The following is an 18,420-nucleotide window of genomic DNA, read 5'->3' on the forward strand; positions in this document are numbered from 1 at the left end:
AGTCTCCTGGTAGGGAAAATCAGGGAAGCATTTATTTTTATGTCAGGAGTGGTCCAACTGCATCGTAAACTACTCATTTTGCCAGGAACAACAAGGGGCTCAAGTCCTGGGATCACAAGGTAATGTTGACTTTGCAGCATATGTTCAGAAAAAACCCACAATTTGTGTAAGACGTTCCTGTGTAAGGCATCTCTTGCAAAGAGGGAAAAGTAAATATTTATTTGCTGCCACATAGGATTACCCGCGTCAAAGAAAGGAAAATACTGGTGTTAGATGTGCTCCCTCAATAAACTTTTGAGTTGTCTTAGAGGCAACTTTGGAAACCAAGTACTTTTCCTTAGAGCTTGGTGGGCTTCAGACCTAAGGTTTTGTTTTTCACCATGGATAAAAAAACAGAATCTGAAACCCTCATTGGTTTTTCTCTTAGAAAAGGAGGAGGAAAACAATTTTTCTGACTCCTTGATACATATGGGAATTAAACAGCTCTGTTTTCAGTAGATAAATTACAGTTCAGGAAAATAAATTATATGTGAGGTGGATATTTGTCCTTAGGAATTTGACACCTGTGAACAATTATTTTGAGAGCTTAAGGAGCTACTGTAGGCTTTGTGCTGTTTTTATGCTTGCAGACCTCCTTTCTCCAGCAACATTTCTTGCACTGTGGTCTCCAAACTGGGATTTACTAGAAAAGGGCAAAAAAATAGCCAAGTTAGCATTGTCAGATGGATCAGGTTTTTCTGCTGCATTGTTCAGTTGTCAGTGATTCTTGTAATGAAGTGCTACGTGGGAAAACGGCCTTTCATTGTCTGTGCAGTTAGTAGAGCACGGGGAAACTGCTTTTATCTGCTTTGGAGTCAGTTTGAATACTGGCAGCTCGGATCTTTTGATCTGCTGCAGCCTGGCTGGTGGTTTTGCCTGCATGGGAGCAAGCCCAGGAGCAGAGAATGGAGAGGGAAAACTCCAGTGGTCACATTGGTGGAAAACAGGCAAGTGATGACACCATGGAAACTACGCTAAGAAAGTGTAGGAAAAATGGGCATAGACTGGAAGAGGCAAACATTGCAGTGGTACAGCAGAGGCTATGGTCCTAGTCTGTACTTCTGTAATTTTTATCTTGAGACAACCTGGGTTTCACCTAGAAAGAAGTATTTTCTTTCTAAGTATACAATGATCTAAAATATACCAGCTACTTGTACCTGGGGAAAAAACATCTTGTAAAATTAAGGTATTTTTTGAACCTCAGACATTATCTTGTAAAAATTCTCTTTGTGCTTTTACAGAAGTCCCTGTGCTCCCCTTCCCCCACCTGTTAAAAATAAAGAAGGGTTGAAATCTTGCTGATTCGCTAATTGCGTTTTTGGTTTTGAATGACACAGCCTTTGAATGACACAGCCTGATTAAAGCCTGGTTAGGAGCTGTGTCTCCTCGATGTGCATCAGTGTCAGCCCCATGGCAGCACCTTCAGTCAGAAAGGATGAGCACAGAGGTTTTGCCTCACCAACATATAGCAGAGCACAGGCACGTGAGAGACCAAGACAAGGCCCCCACTGCTTGTGTCCAGGCATGGCTGATACAAGGACTGGCCAGGACTGCAGCAACTAAACCAAAAAAAAAAAAAAAAAAAGTGGATGAACTGATGGGACCAGCAGGCTGGAGCTGGCCAGGCACATGCTGAGCAAGAAGCACTCCCTGTTCCCCTTTTTCCTCATCCCTCAGCACAGCTGGATGGCTCTCAGAGATCCCCCAAGCAACCTTTAGATGGTTATCATTAAAACAAATGGTGGAGTTGCTTCTGTCAGGCCATCGGGATGAAACTCCTGAGCACTCCCACTGGGTCAAACTGCTGCTGGGCAGGTATCAGGGACTGTAAATCTGTGCCACCAGAAGCCAAAGCCGGGGGCTTAGTGATCACTGAGGATAACTGGAGGTAGAACAGGTCTGAAAATGACCATGTGCAGCACGGCTAACCCAGGCACCGCTCACAGGACACAATGACTCTGAAAACGACGCAACAGCTCACAGCTTTGAAGAGAACCTGCTGGCGGATGAGGGAAGGACCCCTCCTTAGCCAAGCCAGAAACCTCAGCCCCAGCATGGCAGAGACCACATCCCCCTGCCCCCCATCTGCAGAGCTGGCTTTCAAGAGCTGTGCTTGTTAAAGGGCTGCTGTGCAGCTGGGTTATCACGCTGTGCTTTGTTTCATCACCCCTTTCATAAAGGAGGTTCATGATGTTGCATCCTCCCTCTTGGCTTGGTGGAAGAAGGAGGAAGCTGGGAGAAGATGAGCTGTCGATGCCAGCAGCTGCTTGCAGCGCTGCAGACCTGTCTATGCACATCCTTGCTCCCAAATTCCGAGGGTTTCCAGAGGAGCTCAGCCAGAATGATGAAAAAGCTTTCTTTTTAATCTCTCGATCTTCACTCTGTGTGTTTTTGCCAGTGCAGTTAAAACAGAGGTGCACGCTCCATGCTCTGCAGGTACTGGTGTTTTCACCAAGGTAAACAAAAGATAGTCTAGATAATTACAGAGAATGATCTGAGCAAAACATCTTGTCTCTACAGCTGGTTCCTGTGACACAGGAGCAGGCAGGGCAGGCAAACTTGCCCTGCCAGGGTATCAGCAGCATTTCTCCTTATTCAAACAACAAGAAATGAGATTCATGAGACTTCGCTCCAGCTAAATTCCAACTCGAGAATGAAGGAAAGTTTTGTCTGACTGAGGTTTGCTGGGAGTGGTGGTGGTGATTGCTGTGCTTTCAGAGATCTATCTTGTATACGCAACCCAAATTGATGAGGCAGTTCTTCCCACGGCACATCCGAGACTTCAGGTTTGGTTCGGGAGCTGGCAGGCCACAGCCCTTGGCATCACTTTTTTTTCTGATTTTTGGTGTTACAGGCAATGATGAGACAGTCCAATGTTTGCTCAGGTCCAACCCTTAGAATAGGACACCTTCAACACGGCTCTACTGTGGGAAACATTTCTCATGCAGCTGAAAACCTGCATGCTGTTTCATGTTTGATTGTTTGGGTTTTTTTTAAGCAAGGCGACAACCAGCTGAAAACCAACAGGATTATGTGGTATTATGGAGAGCAGAATTTGGCATGCAGGCTACAAAGCAATCTGAATCCCACCGCATGAAAATGCTCAACGATACTGCATTGCCTGACTGCTTCCTCCCAGGCTTCAGCTGGGGCTGAGGATGAATCTCAAGCAGAATTCTGTCCATTAGTAGCAATAAGACTCTGTCTCCATATATATATATACACAAACATATGTAGAGTGTATATGTGTGTTTTAGTTTGGTTGCATTTCCTTTGGGTACGTTAAGATGATGATAGTTGGCTTTGCTTTGCAAGCTCCATGCCAAACTTTCTGTAGTTTGCTTTATAAACTTAGCCTAGTGACTTAAATAGATTTAACACCAGAATTGTTAAAATCAGTTAAAGTTTAGACATCTTCTTCAGTGGTGACAGGAATACAAGAACGGTGACACCAGCTCAGACTGGTGATTCACCTGGCTCAGTATCCCTTTCCCCAGCGATGGCCAGAGGCGGATGCCTGAGGAGAAGAAAGAACAAGTTACGTATACAGTGATGTTTCCTCCAGTCAATTCAGGAAATCCATGAGCTGGGTAAGGTGTCTCTGTTTACAGCTGTTTATGGTTGATTTCTGTGAACTCTCCCAGTCTCCCCATGAACCTACAGAAACTTCTAGCAACGCACCACATCCTGGGGAAGGAGCTCTGCAGATGCACTGCCTGTTGTGCAAAGGACCACGTGCCTTGCCTTTGTTCTCTGCGTGGCTCCTTTCTGCGGCTTTGCTCTGAACCTCTTAGCTGCATTAGCAGAGAGGGGCAAACATCAGGCCCTGGAAACTCTCCGCACGCCAGTCCTGGTGTAGTCTGTTGGAGAATGTTTGCGCACTTGGCGTTGTGGGTTTTGTTGTTGTGGGGTTTAGGGGTTTTGTTTGGGTGGCTTTTTGTTTTTAATTGAAGCTGGTTGCCCTTCTCTGAACATTTCCATGTTCTAATATACCATTTTTGAGCAGAGGGACAGAACTGCAGCCCTACATGAGGTCTGGGTCAACCTTAGGTTTACACAGAGGAATACAGCTACTGTCTGGTTTGCTCGTTATTTTTCTCCTAACAGGAGAAAAGGGTCAACCCTTAACAAGACCTGCACCACTTTGACTGTTAATGAGCATTGGGACCATACTGTTAGAGGGTTTGGGAAGGATAGTCCCCCTCTTCCAAGGGATTAGCTGGCTGCAGACCAGGGCAGCTCCCTGGCAGGAGCAATTCGAGGAAAGGCTGGGAGAAACCTCATCTCATCCCCACACGGCAAATACAAGTTGAAGGGGATTCCTATTTCTAGGCACCTCAGCCTGTAATTTTGGACTGGTCAGAGACAGACCAGCTCATGGGAGCTGGGAAGGAGCAGGGGGCTTAATTTTGAAGCAGTCCTTGGAACTGTTTTTGAAAAAGTTTCTTATATGTGCCTGCATATGTAGGACTCTCATCTGTTGAGTGGGTAGGAAATAAACATAACTGAGCATGGGGAATGTAATCATTTGGACCTTGTCAACATTAGGAATATTCACTACCTGGGAGTTAGAGATTTCTTTCTCTCCCTCTTTTCCCTATGTTTAAGGCCAGCTGGTTTTGGGTAGACTGGACAGCAAATATGAGGCAGAGGCTGGAAGCTAACTCCTCAAAATGCAGTGCTGAAGGTGGTCAGTGGAGTGGAGGAGAGATGGAGACACGTATCACAGAGTGCTTTTAGAGGATCTGCAGCAGTTACAAACACATGGTTTTGAATGATCATCAATAAATGCAAAAAAGTTCCACAAGCCAAATTATTTTCCACTCCAAGTCATATCTGCTTCGCTCTTTCCCTGTCTCTAATCCAAGCCGTGACTAGCAATGTTTCCCCCTCCCAAATAACTGTCACACAAATATAACGTTAAGCCTGTCGAAGAGCAGTCACAGCTTGTCTATCTTGCCTGCCATCGCCCATCGCCCTCATCTAGGTTTGGAGCTGTTGTCTTACCTCCAATGCTCTTGCGAGGAAGTGCGGAGGCGAGGCTTTTGTGGATGTTGGAAATGGTATCGCTCTGCAGGTCTAGCAGTGAGGACCTGTGCTGCAGAGCTGGTGGGCTGGGGTGCAAACACCAGTGCCAGGGGTGCAATTGCCAGCAGTGGGTTTGTTCCATCTCACCGTGAAGGCCAAGCAATCAGGACTTTGGAGATATCAGTCTGGTTTTGGCCTCATCTGCCCCTTGATTTACATAGCTATGGAGTGAAAGTGGGCTCATACACATAGATTTGACAGGAAAAAAACCCCTCACAAAACACTTTCTCAACATCAGGAAACACAAAATCATGTAGCTGGAGTTAAATTTACTCCTGTTTTGGAGACTGGAGACCTTCAGGTATCACAACACCCCTCGGGGGGATGATACTAAAAAATAAATTAGTAACCTCATTTTGCAGCAATTACTAGCTCTGTCTTTGGGGAATTTTAGTTCAAGCCCTTCACAGTGGTGTTACAATGCATAATTATATGACTTGAGGTGCAGTTAGAGAGATGCAAATCATCTGGGTATGCTATCTCTCCATTTAATCAGTGGTTTGTTTGCCATTTGGGTACAGAAAATACTTTATTTAAAAATGAGTTGAATGTACTTCCAGTGAGGGCATCAGTGGGAAATAATGAAATGTGGCCGATTTTCCACTAGTCAAGAACATCCAAGAGCTCCCTGGTGTATTTCATTTACTCCGAGTTTTATGCAATGCACAGTCAGCTAATCCCACACACAGCACAAATGATACATGATCCCTCATGTTCTCTGTCTGTGGTGTTTCCCATTAATCTTTAGCTTCATTAGGAACACATACAGTGGCTTCTGTATTTGCTGGGTATTCCCCTTAATTTGAATCCTACTTTTCAGTTTGGGGGATATCTCTTTGCCGATAACGTTGTATGCTACTGATATGCTGGTATTTTTCTGGAAGTAAGTGTAAGTATTGTGTAGCAAGTTTGTGGATTTTGGTGAGGAAACAAAAATTATCCCCTTTGCAGCCAGTAAACTGATGTGTGATGATGTAAAGAAATTTGTCAGCAGACAAGGCTGTGTATGCCCATGCACGTGGGTGTCTGGGACAGACCAGTGGGCACCACACCCAGATGAGCAACCTATACAAAAGCCTGTTGCAAATGGTAAGAATTCTTCTGCATTCCAGGGACCAAACAATACGTTCCCTTGACCACCAATTTTTCATTATTCTTTCCCAACCCTTACCTGAGGTTGTATGTAAAGGCTAAATTGCTGCCTGACCTCTTTGTGCAGCGTCCAGCACGCCGAGGTCCTAATGACTGACAAGGGCTTCAAGGTACTACAGGACTATTAAGAAGAAATACCAATTATTACTTTGGCATCTGAAGAAAAGCAACAAGTTTCCTTTATCTGCATAGTAACCCATGATTTCTTTTTACAGGGAAGGGAGGGATGTGTGTACCTGGCAGTGCACTGTGAACACCAAAGTTCTCAAAGGCTGAGCCAACACTGCACCTCCCACACGATGGAGGTCGTTCCCCACCACGTGTATGACAGCCTTTCAGTAGGGTTTGCTACTTCGTAATATAAACTCTTGGAATTTAAGCATCAAAAAAAAGTATCATACTTCCATGCTAGCTGTAAAAATCAAAATGAAAACTTGTAATACAAAATAAACCACAGCAATCACGGCACTTCTCCTGTGGTTCTGCACCATGTACGTAACTTGTTGGGGGAATGTTTACTGTGGAGGAGCATCCTGTCCCTGACCCAACGCAGCCTGCTCCCTCAGGGCCGTCTGCCCCTGATTCTGCAGGATTTCTGCGCATTTATTTTGATGATTAGATATTGCAGTGGTACGATCTGTGGTAAGAACACTGTTAATTTGAGTTTGTCTGTAGAGAACTACACCAGTCAGTCAAATCTGTGTTCTCTCAGAGAAAGAGATGAGTTTAAAACAAAACATGCCCCTGCACCCCCCATTGTATCTCTGGGATTTAAAGTATGAGAGCCAGGTGATTTCCTAGTGCCAGGATTTCCTGGTTGTTCGAGCACTAATCTGGGACTTGGAGACAACACCGTTGTGCCTTGTTGCTGCCTTTGGAGACATCACGTAATGCTTTTTTCAATAGCATTTGAGATTCAGATAGGAACCTCTCAGACTTTTCAAATGTAGATAGGCAAGCTAAGCACGGTGTCTCATTGCCCTCTGCAAGTGCTTCAACAGCTCAGCTGGTTCACAAAATAAATCAATCTTCCCAAATGCTTGCTTCTCAGCGGCTAAATTCACAAATCTCTTCTCAGATATCTCAGTTCTTCCATTCCTCACTTGTGCTGTTCCCTACTCCAGTAATACTTTGCTTTCTCACACAGAGGTTGTCAAGATATGTTCATTAATGTCATGTTTACGTACTGTGGGAATGGGGGATAAACCAGTTTTTCAGATGAGATAGCCAAGAGGAAACTTTTATCTATCAAAATACACTGATTCCCACTGCTGGGGGAGGGCTTCTTTTCTCCACTGCTTCCAAAATCCTCTCTGCTCCCTGATGTTTGTAGGTGGTGTGCGTGAGCCAGGAGCTGAAAAGGAGAAACAAAGGACATCAGTAAGCAGCAGCAGCAGGCAGACATCACCTCTCCCTGCCGCGGAAGGATGGAGTGGCCTTGCAGCTGTTGAAGAGAGTTGGGAAAGGAGGTAACAGGGATAATGGGTAGGAAGAGGTGAGCAAGGATCAAGGGAAAGCTTGGGGTGCAGTGGTGCTGCAGCTCAGTAGTGGCTCGGCAGCACACACTGGGAGGAGTGGTGGGTTCAACATGGTATTGGCATGCTGCAGAGACGTGGGTTTAGTTTTACTTTTTTTGTCTATCTGATTATTGTAGCAGAAATGGCACCGAGGATGAACCACGTCACCTGCCACCTTCAGAGTCTTGCAGAGTGGTTCAGCAGTATCTTCGCTCTGCTCCATCCTGCTGTGTCCGTGGAAGCTGTTGCCTATTCCCCTTTTCCTTTATTAGACAGCTGCCGCAGGCGCAGTTCAGGGGATTTCTAGAAGCTCTGGTTGCCACAGGAAGTATGTTTTTCTCCTAGATGTCAGATAACATATTGTACTGCCATGAGAAAATGGATAGAAATTGGCAGTTATTTCCTTTCGGGGATTTTTTTCCCCTTTACACTCTCATTTTCTCACTAAAATGTTGTATCTCTAGTAAATCTACGGGTGGGTCTCCATCCAGCCTGTGCCCTGATACGATCCAGCCCTGCTCCTTATCTATCTTGTGAGCACGTTCTTAGAACTTGCAGCTATTGAATAACAAATATGGAACAATATCGCCTCTGCTTGTGTATTTATGTCCCTGCCACTGGAAAGATAGCAGTTCCCACAGGTGGGGCCACGGTTGTGAAACAGAGGTGCTAATTGTGCTGATGTCAGATAGCAGGCTTGACTTTTATGTTTCCCATCTGTTTTCCACCACCAGTTTAATGTTACTGCAGTGCACCGAGGACATAATGCTAAGCGTGGTGCTAAATGTATCCATATGCATTTTAAAATTTTGTTCTTATTACCTAATTCCAACAGTTTCTTTGCTTATGACATGTTAACAATACGCATTTCTTCTGTGCCTTTTAAACTAAAGCCCATTTCACTAGTAGAATAACTGATCCGTTGCTAACTTTTCTTTTTTCAGAGTGACAAAATGGAAATGATGGGTAACGATTCTGCTTTTTTATGCACTCCTTTGCAGCTGGCTACAGATTAGTTAAAATCTAATTTCCTAAACATGTCCTTATTTCGAAGATTAACTACTACTAAGACGCAAAGCATCTTGCAAGAGCTGCTGAGAAACAGGAGGTTATTTCACTGATTTAGTTTTATAGCATTGAAACAGGGATTTCTTTAAGTATGCACATCACTTATCTATTTAAATATTACGATGCTAGAGGATATGAAATCGCACATTTCAGCTTTCCAGGATTCAGCTGTGCTATGTTAACTTTTAAAGTATTTAAGGAAGACACCCAAATGAGGAACATATTTACAAAAACCCAAACAACCCAAACAAAAAAAACCCAACAAACCCAAACAGCTCCTCAGGGAAAAGGCATGAACTTACTGCAGACTTTTTTGCTCTCATCTGTTTTGTGACTCATGACTTACATCATTAGTACAATGTCAAATATTGACGTGTGGTGGGGGACAAAGGTAAATGGGCAAGGCATTCCTAAATGAAAAAGGAGTTGAGGCATTTCCATGTGATTAGTATGTAGGGTTTTTTTGTTTTATTTTGTTTTGTTTTTGTTTAAGTTCCAGGTAAATTTAGCAGTTCAGGAATCAACATGCTTTTAGACAAATTTTTCCTTTCAATCCACTGTATTCTGGACTGGTAGGAAGAGAGAAACACCAGTGTGGGGATCCAAATGTGCAGTAGTGTTTTGATGATGTCTGTAATTTCATATTATTTCTTTTAAAAAAAACCCTGTTTCTAATTAATCCATTCTTATTGAAGCTCTTATTTCCTGGGCACAATGGGTCTGAGATGACAGAAATCCATTGAGAACATCTCCCATATAGGGCACTTCCTTCATGTAGGTATGAAATCAGTTTGAAATATTGGTAGTGTGAACCTCCAATCTTGGTTCGGATTTGTCCTCAAAGACATTTTCTGCCTACTTGGAATCCCAGCCCCATCCCTTTGTTATGCTAACTAAATCATTCCATAATGACCTGGAAAGTAATCCTCGTTTGGGACAGGTAAAAGCAGAAGAGACTCTGGATGGATCCAATCTAGGTGCACCAATGCTGATCAACGGTGAGGACATGGTGGACTGAGACTGTCAAAGAGGGTTTCTTGTACCTCCCTATCAAATAATTTGCTAGACACAGTAATCGACAGAAAAAAAAAAACCCCAAAAATCCTTCCCGATGTCTAATTTTTCCTTCCCAACACATTTCTGAGAAACATCAGGTAGCTGATGGTATGCTTTTAGAGAGGGGTGAGGGAGAGGAGTTATTTCTTTAACTGGGCTTTATTGCCTCCCTAAATGACCTCTCTGGAAATGCAGTGCCAACCACTCAAAGCCTGTTGACTTGTGTTCACCTTCCCAGCATGTTATTTCCAGTTTATTTCACCCATCTGAAAGCTAGAATAGGCCTAAGGTGAAGATCTGTGGCCCCTGCTGTCACCAGGAGAGACTGGGTCTTCTGAGAAAAGCTGTTTTTCCTGCTGTCTCCTTGCCCGAACCTGGCTGGATCCTGGTATCCACCTTGGAGGCGTCCCACCAGCAGGTATTCCCACCGTTCAGAAAGGGCAGGGAGCTTCATCCTGAAGTTAGAAACACTACTGTGGCCTCGGAAGAACCGGCTTGGTGACAGCTACCCGAGCAAAACTAATCGCAATTTTCTTTCTCCTCTGGTAATTTTTAACATGGTCAAAAAAAAAAAAATAGGTTGGCACAGCCTTTTTTTTTTCCTCTAAAGAGTAATATGGCCAGTGTGCTAGTGAAAGGTGATGTTTCCTGAAAAAAAATAGGATTTAATTTTAAAAAAGCATTTCAATAAGAAAGAAAATTGTTGATCAGAAAAAACCAAATGCACAAGGCTTTTTAAGCAGTCCTAAAGTGCAAAACTTCCGCAGGTTTGAAACGGCTTTCTTAATGCCCTGCATGACAAAATTAAGAAAGGTAGGGAGGTATTCCTCAGGTACGCTCCTCAAGGTCCATGGCTGCAATTAAATTACAACTATACTGCAATTACAGACATTTCTCACTTTGTAAATTGTTAGTTGTATTTTTTAGGAATACTAACTATTGCTGCTTTATTAGGCTTCTTACTAGAGCTGTTGTTTTTCTTAGACTTTACTGTGGAAATTTTTGCAAAAGTTTGTTGGGTTTTTTTTACTCCAAAATTAAGATATTGAGTTTCAGTGAGATGTATCAATTAAAACGTTCATCATTGCTTGTATGATTTCACATATGATTATTTTAAAGAACTGCTGTATATTCACTATGCTGTATCCACACTGTAACCACTGCTACAGCTGGTCAGCTGGTAATGGTATTAATGACAGAACTCAAAACACAATTGCTTTGTAATTACAGTCACCGTTCCATAGAGGTCTGCTGATTCTTCTGTTGTATTAGGTCATGGTTAGGAATGGGCTAGGACTGAAATCGAAGCTATATTTTTTCATTCCCTTCTATGAAGGTGATTCACTTTTTTTTTCCCCTGCATTTTTAGGTTTGAACCTTCTAAAGTCTCATGACAGCCAGCAAAAGAGAAAATTCAAACAAGGTATGTCTCCTCCATTTTTAGGGGAAAGGCTTCGTTTTCAGGCAGCCAAGCAGAAAAGAAACCCCAGGAGACGCTGCCTGATTAACAAGTCTGTGGGGGCTGGCAGTGAGTTCTGCAAGGTTGAAAGCAAACTTGGTGTAACCGTTGGCACTTGTTCCACATAGGAATAGTAAGTTCATTTTTGTGCACTTCCTGATGCTTGTTCTGTGGTTGCGAGCTGATAGAAAGCAACGCTTCAACTTCCTGAATCCTCTAAATAAAGCATCCTTTCTATATGGATGTTGTCAGAGAAAGGCACATTGTACTTTCTGCTTTGGTCGAGTTTTCGTATTTGGCTCTTTGAATGAACAACTTTGGTCGTTAAACAGTTGGAAACTTATTTCAAAAGGCCTGAATGTATCACAAGGAAAAATATCTTCACTTGAATGGCTTGAAGCTGCTCTCAGTAGTTTATTTACATAGCTGTTGTATTGTGCCATGGTTTGAATGGCATCTAAGCTTCCTCTTTAATCTAAATTCCTTTTGCTTAAATGATTAATTCACAAATAACTTCAGCTTTCATTATGCCTGTTTGTTTCTTTCAAGAGATTATTATAGCAAACCAGTGATTATTTAAATACTTGAATTAATATGTATATTAGCTCCTGTAAATTCAGCTGTGGCCAACAGCAAGTCTGCCAGCCCCTGCTCGTGCACGCACACCATGATGTGCATGAGTGTGCCAGGATAGTGATAGTGCAATGCTCATACCCATGCTCTAGTCCAACCCCCGAAAGGTCACTTGTGAGAGCTGCTTATTTTCAGGGACACCTCTAATGCTGAAAAAAATGTATTTCCCTCCAGTAGAAAGACCTTTATAAAACTAGGTGTTACGAATTTAGCTAGAATTACCTGTTCCTACTAAGCCAGGTTGAACAAAGTGGGTAGGTCAGAACTGAATGCTCCATATTCTGGTTTTCTCATACTCAGTCAAATGATGATGCTTGTTTTGCATGATTCACTACACTTCTGTTTTATTAGGTTACTAAGTCATATTTATCTCTGTCAGGCCCCTTTTCCCCCAGGGTGTTCTATTGAGGTTTGGGTTTTTTTTTTAACCAGATGCTTAGTATTTTGTATGGCACCAATACCAAAATATTGTTTAAAACATCAGTAAAGAGTTAACTCCCACGACAAGAAGAAAGGCAAAATTAGTCCCCATAGCTACCTATCTATCAAGAAATCATCTACCACTCTAACATTTGCTATAGGCAAAATAAAACAAAGCACTACCAGAATAAATCAATTCTTGTGTGCGGGTATTGTCAAAATAAGCTGTTCCGGTGCTCTCTGATCCAACTTGCACGCCAAGTAATGCTGTCTTTTGTGCATCCAAGTGTTTTGAAATGCCATTGTGCTCAAGGAAGAGCTAGGCTGCCTCAAGTATTAATATCCAGAAGGTAATGGGTGTCTCCAGCTTGTTGCGTGGGAAACTTCATTACGTGCGTTTAAAAGCCAGGCCTTCCTCAAGTAAACTGTTAATTGTGCATTGCTTGCGATAAGTATATTAAAAATATTCCTAAATATCAAAATGTCTAGAATGATCTGATCTTTTTTTTTTTCTTTATTTTTTTTTTTTTTTGAATTAGGAAGATGAGAAACAAACCCAAGGCTTTGAGTCCAAGCTTTCATATACTTGCATGCTAGAGCTCTGGGGTGCCTGCCTGGGTTTTGGCCTGGTCCCATCTATCTCTATTGTATTAAAACAGTTAAAGGCATTCTTCTTTTCTTCCTTTTCCCCTGCAGCTGGAAAGCACTATCCTCTGCTTTCGTGAAAACAAACATCAATGCTGCCCGTTGTATAAGCCTCTAACTGGTCCAGTTTGCTTTCACTGAAGTGGCCTATATATCTCTAACTTCACACAGGCAGTAGCTTGTGTAGGTGTGGGATTAAAGTCTTTCCAATCAGACAATTTTCAAATCCATACAAAAGTCAACTTCTGTCAGGAGACTCCCCTGTTTAGACAAGATGAGCAGGAAAATCAGACATCTTCCTAAGGGGTGGGAAAGGACCAAGAAAACGATGTTGTTGGCCTATTTACTTGGTGAGTTCTTTGAATCTGAGGTAATTTTAATATTGTGCATTTTAACATCTAAAGTGGATGCTCGATGCTGCAATGGGGTGTGTCTATTCACCTCTCTGTGGATAAACTGCTTTTCTCTGCCTCAGCACCAGAACGAACATCAAAATCTAGGACATAGAGATCACAGTAAAATTGCCCTGTATTAAAATACTGCAAAATACTTTTATACAGAGATCTATTTTTAGAAAACCACTGCAAACATTACTAGAAATATTTTCTTCTCTGAAAATAAGTAATAGACCAGAAAGGAAAATTGAGTAAAAAAGACTCAGACTCATAGGATCACAGAATCATTTAGGTTGGAAAAGACCTTTAAGATCATCAAGTCCAACCATTAACCCAGCACTGCCAAGTCCGCCACCAAACCACGTCCCCTAAGCACCACATTTTGTTAGACACCTCCAGGGATGGTGACTCCACCACCTGCCCGGGCAGCCTGTTCCAGTGCTTGGAACCGACTTCTTCACTTTCACAATGTACAGAGTAGTACATGCACTGGGGCAGTCTGTCAGCACCAGCTGATGATTTCTGCAGCTGGGTCCTGTTTCACAGCGCAGCCTGTATTCCTAGCTTTGGAACAAAAGATTACCAGATATAACTGATGGAAAACATACTCCAGTTATTGACTAAGCAGCCTCACCTTCACCCTGCAGCTAAGTGCAAGGTTAAAAATGGTAGTAAAAATATCCGTATTTATCAACCAATTTGGTTTATTTCTGCTCCAGATAAATGAAGCAATGTTCCATTACCATCTCTGACCATGCTTTATTTTTTTCTATCTAGACTTGTTATGGCAAAATCTCTTTCATTTTAATTAAATTTTTCCAGATACTATCTTCATAAAGCTAGCACTCAGAGAGGCACAACCATTATTTTTAATAGAAGAGGGTTAATGCTTGTTGAAAACGCTAGAGGAGCATTCGTCACTACTCTAAGTTTTCTGTGTGCAAGGAGAGGAACAGCAAGGGTTCCTCAGATCTGCCCTTCCAGGGTGATCTTCCTACCAATTTAAGACGTGGCCTACAAAAGTGGGTAAGTGCTTGCTTATTTTCAGCATGCTTCAATGAGATTGTGGGACTGTTTCAATGAGACAGGTTTAAAATGAAGCCTGACTGCCTTCAGGATTTGACCTTCACTTTTTTCACAAAAACGCCGATTCTGTACGACTCGTTTCAGGTTAACAGCCATCGCTGCTCAGAACTGGGTTGAGATTTCCAGTTCATTTCATACATGTCACTAGAGAGCTATGGGGTGGTAACAGCTTTCAGCTGCTGGCGCGATCCAGCCTGAACCAAGATGAACAAGCCTAGAAATAAAGGAAAATGCAGCCTGTGCCTTGATTTCCTTGGGGGGGGGGGGGGCAAGGGGAAGAGGCAGATGACTACAAGTGTAGGACTCCTATCAGTTCAAACTTTACAACAGCAAATGCTAAATAAGTGACCTGAATATAACCTTCCTGTAATGCCAAAACATGCAGGCCCCTTTCAGCAGCCCACACGCCGGCAGAGCTGCCAGGGGCGTAGCAGTCCTGCTTCCCCGCTGACAACCTACAGGGATGCCTGGGGTATCGAAGGACACTTCACATGTCCCCAGCAACCTACCTTTAGGCAACAGAGTTGAACCTTCCTGGCTGTGAATGGTCCCAAACGGGGGTTTGCACCCAGGTGTACAAAGGACAGGCAAATTTGCTGCTCAGCCAAATCCGGAAGACCATCCTCTGGAAAACTCCCACTGACCTAAGGCATGCCAGGATTTCATTTACTGCTGGGAAACATGAAACCTTCCTGGCTAAAGTATCTTAATTAGGCCATTAAAGCCTGGTATAAAATGACTGAGATAAACAGGGTCAGGAGGGCAAAGGATATCGTCATTGTACTGTAAAGCCCTTGCTGCTCAGCCTCGGGTTTGAGCTGCCCAGAACCATGTTTTTATGAAGTGAAACACCTGAGCCCACTGCGCGGTGGCCCGGGAAGGGACCCCGGGTGAGTGCTCTTTGCTCAGCTGGCCTTGTGCTGCTCCCACTTTCAGTTTCTAAATCTGGCATGATGTCATTTAGTCCAACTTTGGGATTGAATATATACGTTTTGGGCAGTTTGCAACACCTCGTCTTCGGTTTTCCTATGCAGGGGCTGGTTCCAGAACAAGGGCTCTGGCACCTGCTTGCTTCATATCTTTTCCAGAAATGTTTTAGCAATTGTGGTTACTCCAGGAGACCGAATTGAAAGAATTTGGTAGTATCAGACCTAGAGCCTGTGTATGTACGTGTACATAAGCAAAATGCAAGTGCAGATCTTTGGTGGTGTCTTTGTATCCTAGTAGGTACAATAAAGAGACAAATGCAAAATATTCACCATAAAAAAGCAAAAGAGAGAACTCCAGAACAGCATAAAAATCTAGATGGCAAAACTCCTTTTCACTTTCAAAAGTCAGCATATCTGATATCAAGGATTTATGCTCTGGAGAAGTGAGGTAAGGCTGCAAGCTGTATATGTGGGAAATTAAATCAAAGTGTGAACCCCTCAGTGTATTACTCGTGTCCAGCAGCCTGTGCATTCCTGCAGCCAGATTTATATTCCTAACATTTGAGAGTCAGAATTTGATCAGGCTGGTAGACCTCCTGGGTTGAGTTGTTTGTTCGTTTCTTTTTTTTTTTCCCCCTTTTTTTTTTTTTAAATCCAAACAACCTGTTGGAAAAATACGCAGAGTAACCAGTACTACTGCTGAGCTTGCCTGCCATTTGGAGAGTAGGTAAAATATAGCTGAAAAATGAGAAAGTCGGTAGAAGTACTTGATTCTTAAGACCCTTGCGGGAAATGGCGTTGCTGTTTAAAGCACCCTTTGGGCAGGCGGGGGTCCGCGGGGGTGTGTGCCCCCTCCTTCCGCGGCGGGGAGGTTGTGCAAAACGCTCACGAGTGTGAGGGTGGTTGGTTTTGTGAAATGGGTGGCAGTGCTCTCAGAAGCGTGTGCTGCGGGAATTCCTGCACAGGATTGCAGCACGGTTAGCTTCGGATTTACAGGGGAAAAAAAACAAAAAAACAAAAAAACAAACGGATTTGTGGTCCCTGAAGTTTGTAAGCCGTAGCGGAGAGGGTGGCACGGGCTGGCGGTTAGGCTGAGCACACCGCGCCGCGGCCCCCTGGCAGAGGCGGCGAAGGGCCGCTGTCCCACCCGCCGCCTCGGCTTCTCCGCCCCAGGGCGGCAGGCTGCCCCGCAGCGCAGGGCACGGCCGAGCAGTTCCGCGGGTCCCCCGAGCCCCGCTCCCGGCCCGGCGCCCCTCCGGGGGTTACGACCCCCTGCCCGGGGGCGGCAGCGGCCGCGGCGGGGCGGGGCGGGGCGGGGCGCTCCCGGGAGGCGGGGCCGGGCGGAGGCGCGGGAGGCGGCGCGGCGGCCCGGGCCGAGCCCAGCCGTGGCGGGCCCGGAGGGCAGCGGCGCCGCGCTCATGTCAGCCCGCGCCCGCCGCCGCGCCGCGCCGCAGGGGCCGCGCTGAGCGCCCGGCCCGCCCCCGCCCCGCCGCGCCTCTTCGGCCGCCCCCCGGATCGGTTTTATTTCGCTTTTTTATTTTCGATCGGGTTTATTTCCCTTTTTTTTAATTATTACCTTTTTTTCGAAGGGGAGGAGCGCGAAATCCAACTAAAAATGAGCCAAAATGTCTGAGAAAATGTCCAGCTTTCTGTACATCGGGGACATCGTGTCCCTGTACGCCGAGGGCTCTGTCAACGGGTTCATCAGCACGCTGGGGTGAGTGCGGGGCCGGGCCGGGCCGTGCCCGCGGCGGGGCGGCGACCCGCGGGCTGCGGCCGGCGGTGGCTGCGGGGAGAGGAAAGTCGGAAGTGATGAGCGGGGCGAGGGAGGAACGGGAGAAGTTGTCGCACAGGCCCGGGGCGGCGGGGCCCGGCCGGCGGCGGCACCGGCGGGGCGGAGCGGGGCGGAGCGGGCGGGCGGCGGTGCCCGGTGGCGGCGGCTCGGCGGGGGCTGCCCGCGCTCCCCGCTCCCCGCTCGGCGCCCGCCGCGGCTGCAGCTCCGGGCCAGCCCGGACCGGAGTACCCGGCGTCTGCCAGCACCAGCACCCGCTTTGGGGGAGTAACCTGTGCTGCACCCGAATGCGGCCACACAGTCATCACTTACAGCGAACTCCTCTGGTTTTTTTATTTTATTTTATTTGGATTTTTGAGATTTTGGGGCGAGGTGTGTATTTTACTGCACATCTAAGAATTTTTGTTGAAGTCGTGAAATACAAAACCTTTGCTTTCTTGCTCAGCGTCGTAATCGACTAGTTAAACGTGCGTCCCTTTACTTCTGGTTTGTGCTTGCCTGAGGTTTTATCTGTGGTTGTTAATGATCAGATATTTATAATCAGGTATTTAATCTCTTGGGGATGCTTTTTCCACAAGCACATCTTGGGGGGTGAAAAGACGTAGTTCAGCTGTGGCGACTTCAACTGAGCTACTTCTGCTTGCTTGAGCTTTTCATTAACCTTGGCCACTTTAAATCACCGTTCTGGAAGCCAGGACAGAAACCCACAGTGACTGACAACAGAAATACATCCATGTCTTTCTTTAAACCGTCAGGTAGTTTGGTGGTTGTGGCATGTCCCCAGGGTGCAGTGGTTCCCCCTCACGTCTGCAGGACAGCTGCAGAGTTTCGGTGGCGGTGGCATGCCCAAAGTAAGCGTGTCTGTGTGTCCTTAAACCTTTGTCAACGGGAACCTCTCCTGCACTGTGTGCACTGTAGCGATCCGATTGACAAGGCAGCTCAAACACGAGTTAATATCGGCGTCATTTGCTGCTTAAACGTTAGCGGTACCTTCTGAATAATGAGTTAAACTTGCCGAGGCTGATCCGCTGCTAATTAATGTGTGCCTGGGTATCGCTCCTGTATGTCGTATTAAGCTCCCTGTGTCCTGAGATGTCGTCAGGGGGGACTGTAGGGTGAAGTAATGGCAGTATTAAAATAC

General features: G+C 45.0%; 2 protein-coding genes across 4 annotated transcripts in view; one reads left to right on the forward strand and one right to left on the reverse strand.

Annotated features, from left to right (window-relative positions):
• The window catches only part of LOC308065560 (uncharacterized protein), a 185,967-nt gene that overhangs the window by 23,757 nt on the left and 143,790 nt on the right, over positions 1–18,420 (reverse strand). The window lies entirely within an intron of this gene.
• ITPR2 (inositol 1,4,5-trisphosphate receptor type 2) overlaps positions 16,197–18,420 on the forward strand; it is a 269,466-nt gene continuing 267,242 nt past the window's right edge. For 2 of the 3 annotated variants that reach the window (XM_080392861.1, XM_080392862.1), the window contains exon 1: positions 16,197–17,204. In XM_080392861.1, the coding sequence (XP_080248987.1) occupies positions 17,113–17,204 (92 nt within the window). In that variant the 5' untranslated portion in view covers positions 16,197–17,112. The remainder of the gene's footprint in view (positions 17,205–18,420) is intronic. The other variant, XM_080392863.1, reaches the window with a different exon arrangement.

The sequence above is a fragment of the Falco punctatus genome (assembly GCF_963210335.1).
Source record: "Falco punctatus genome assembly, chromosome: 6".
Taxonomy (NCBI): Eukaryota; Metazoa; Chordata; class Aves; order Falconiformes; family Falconidae; genus Falco; species Falco punctatus.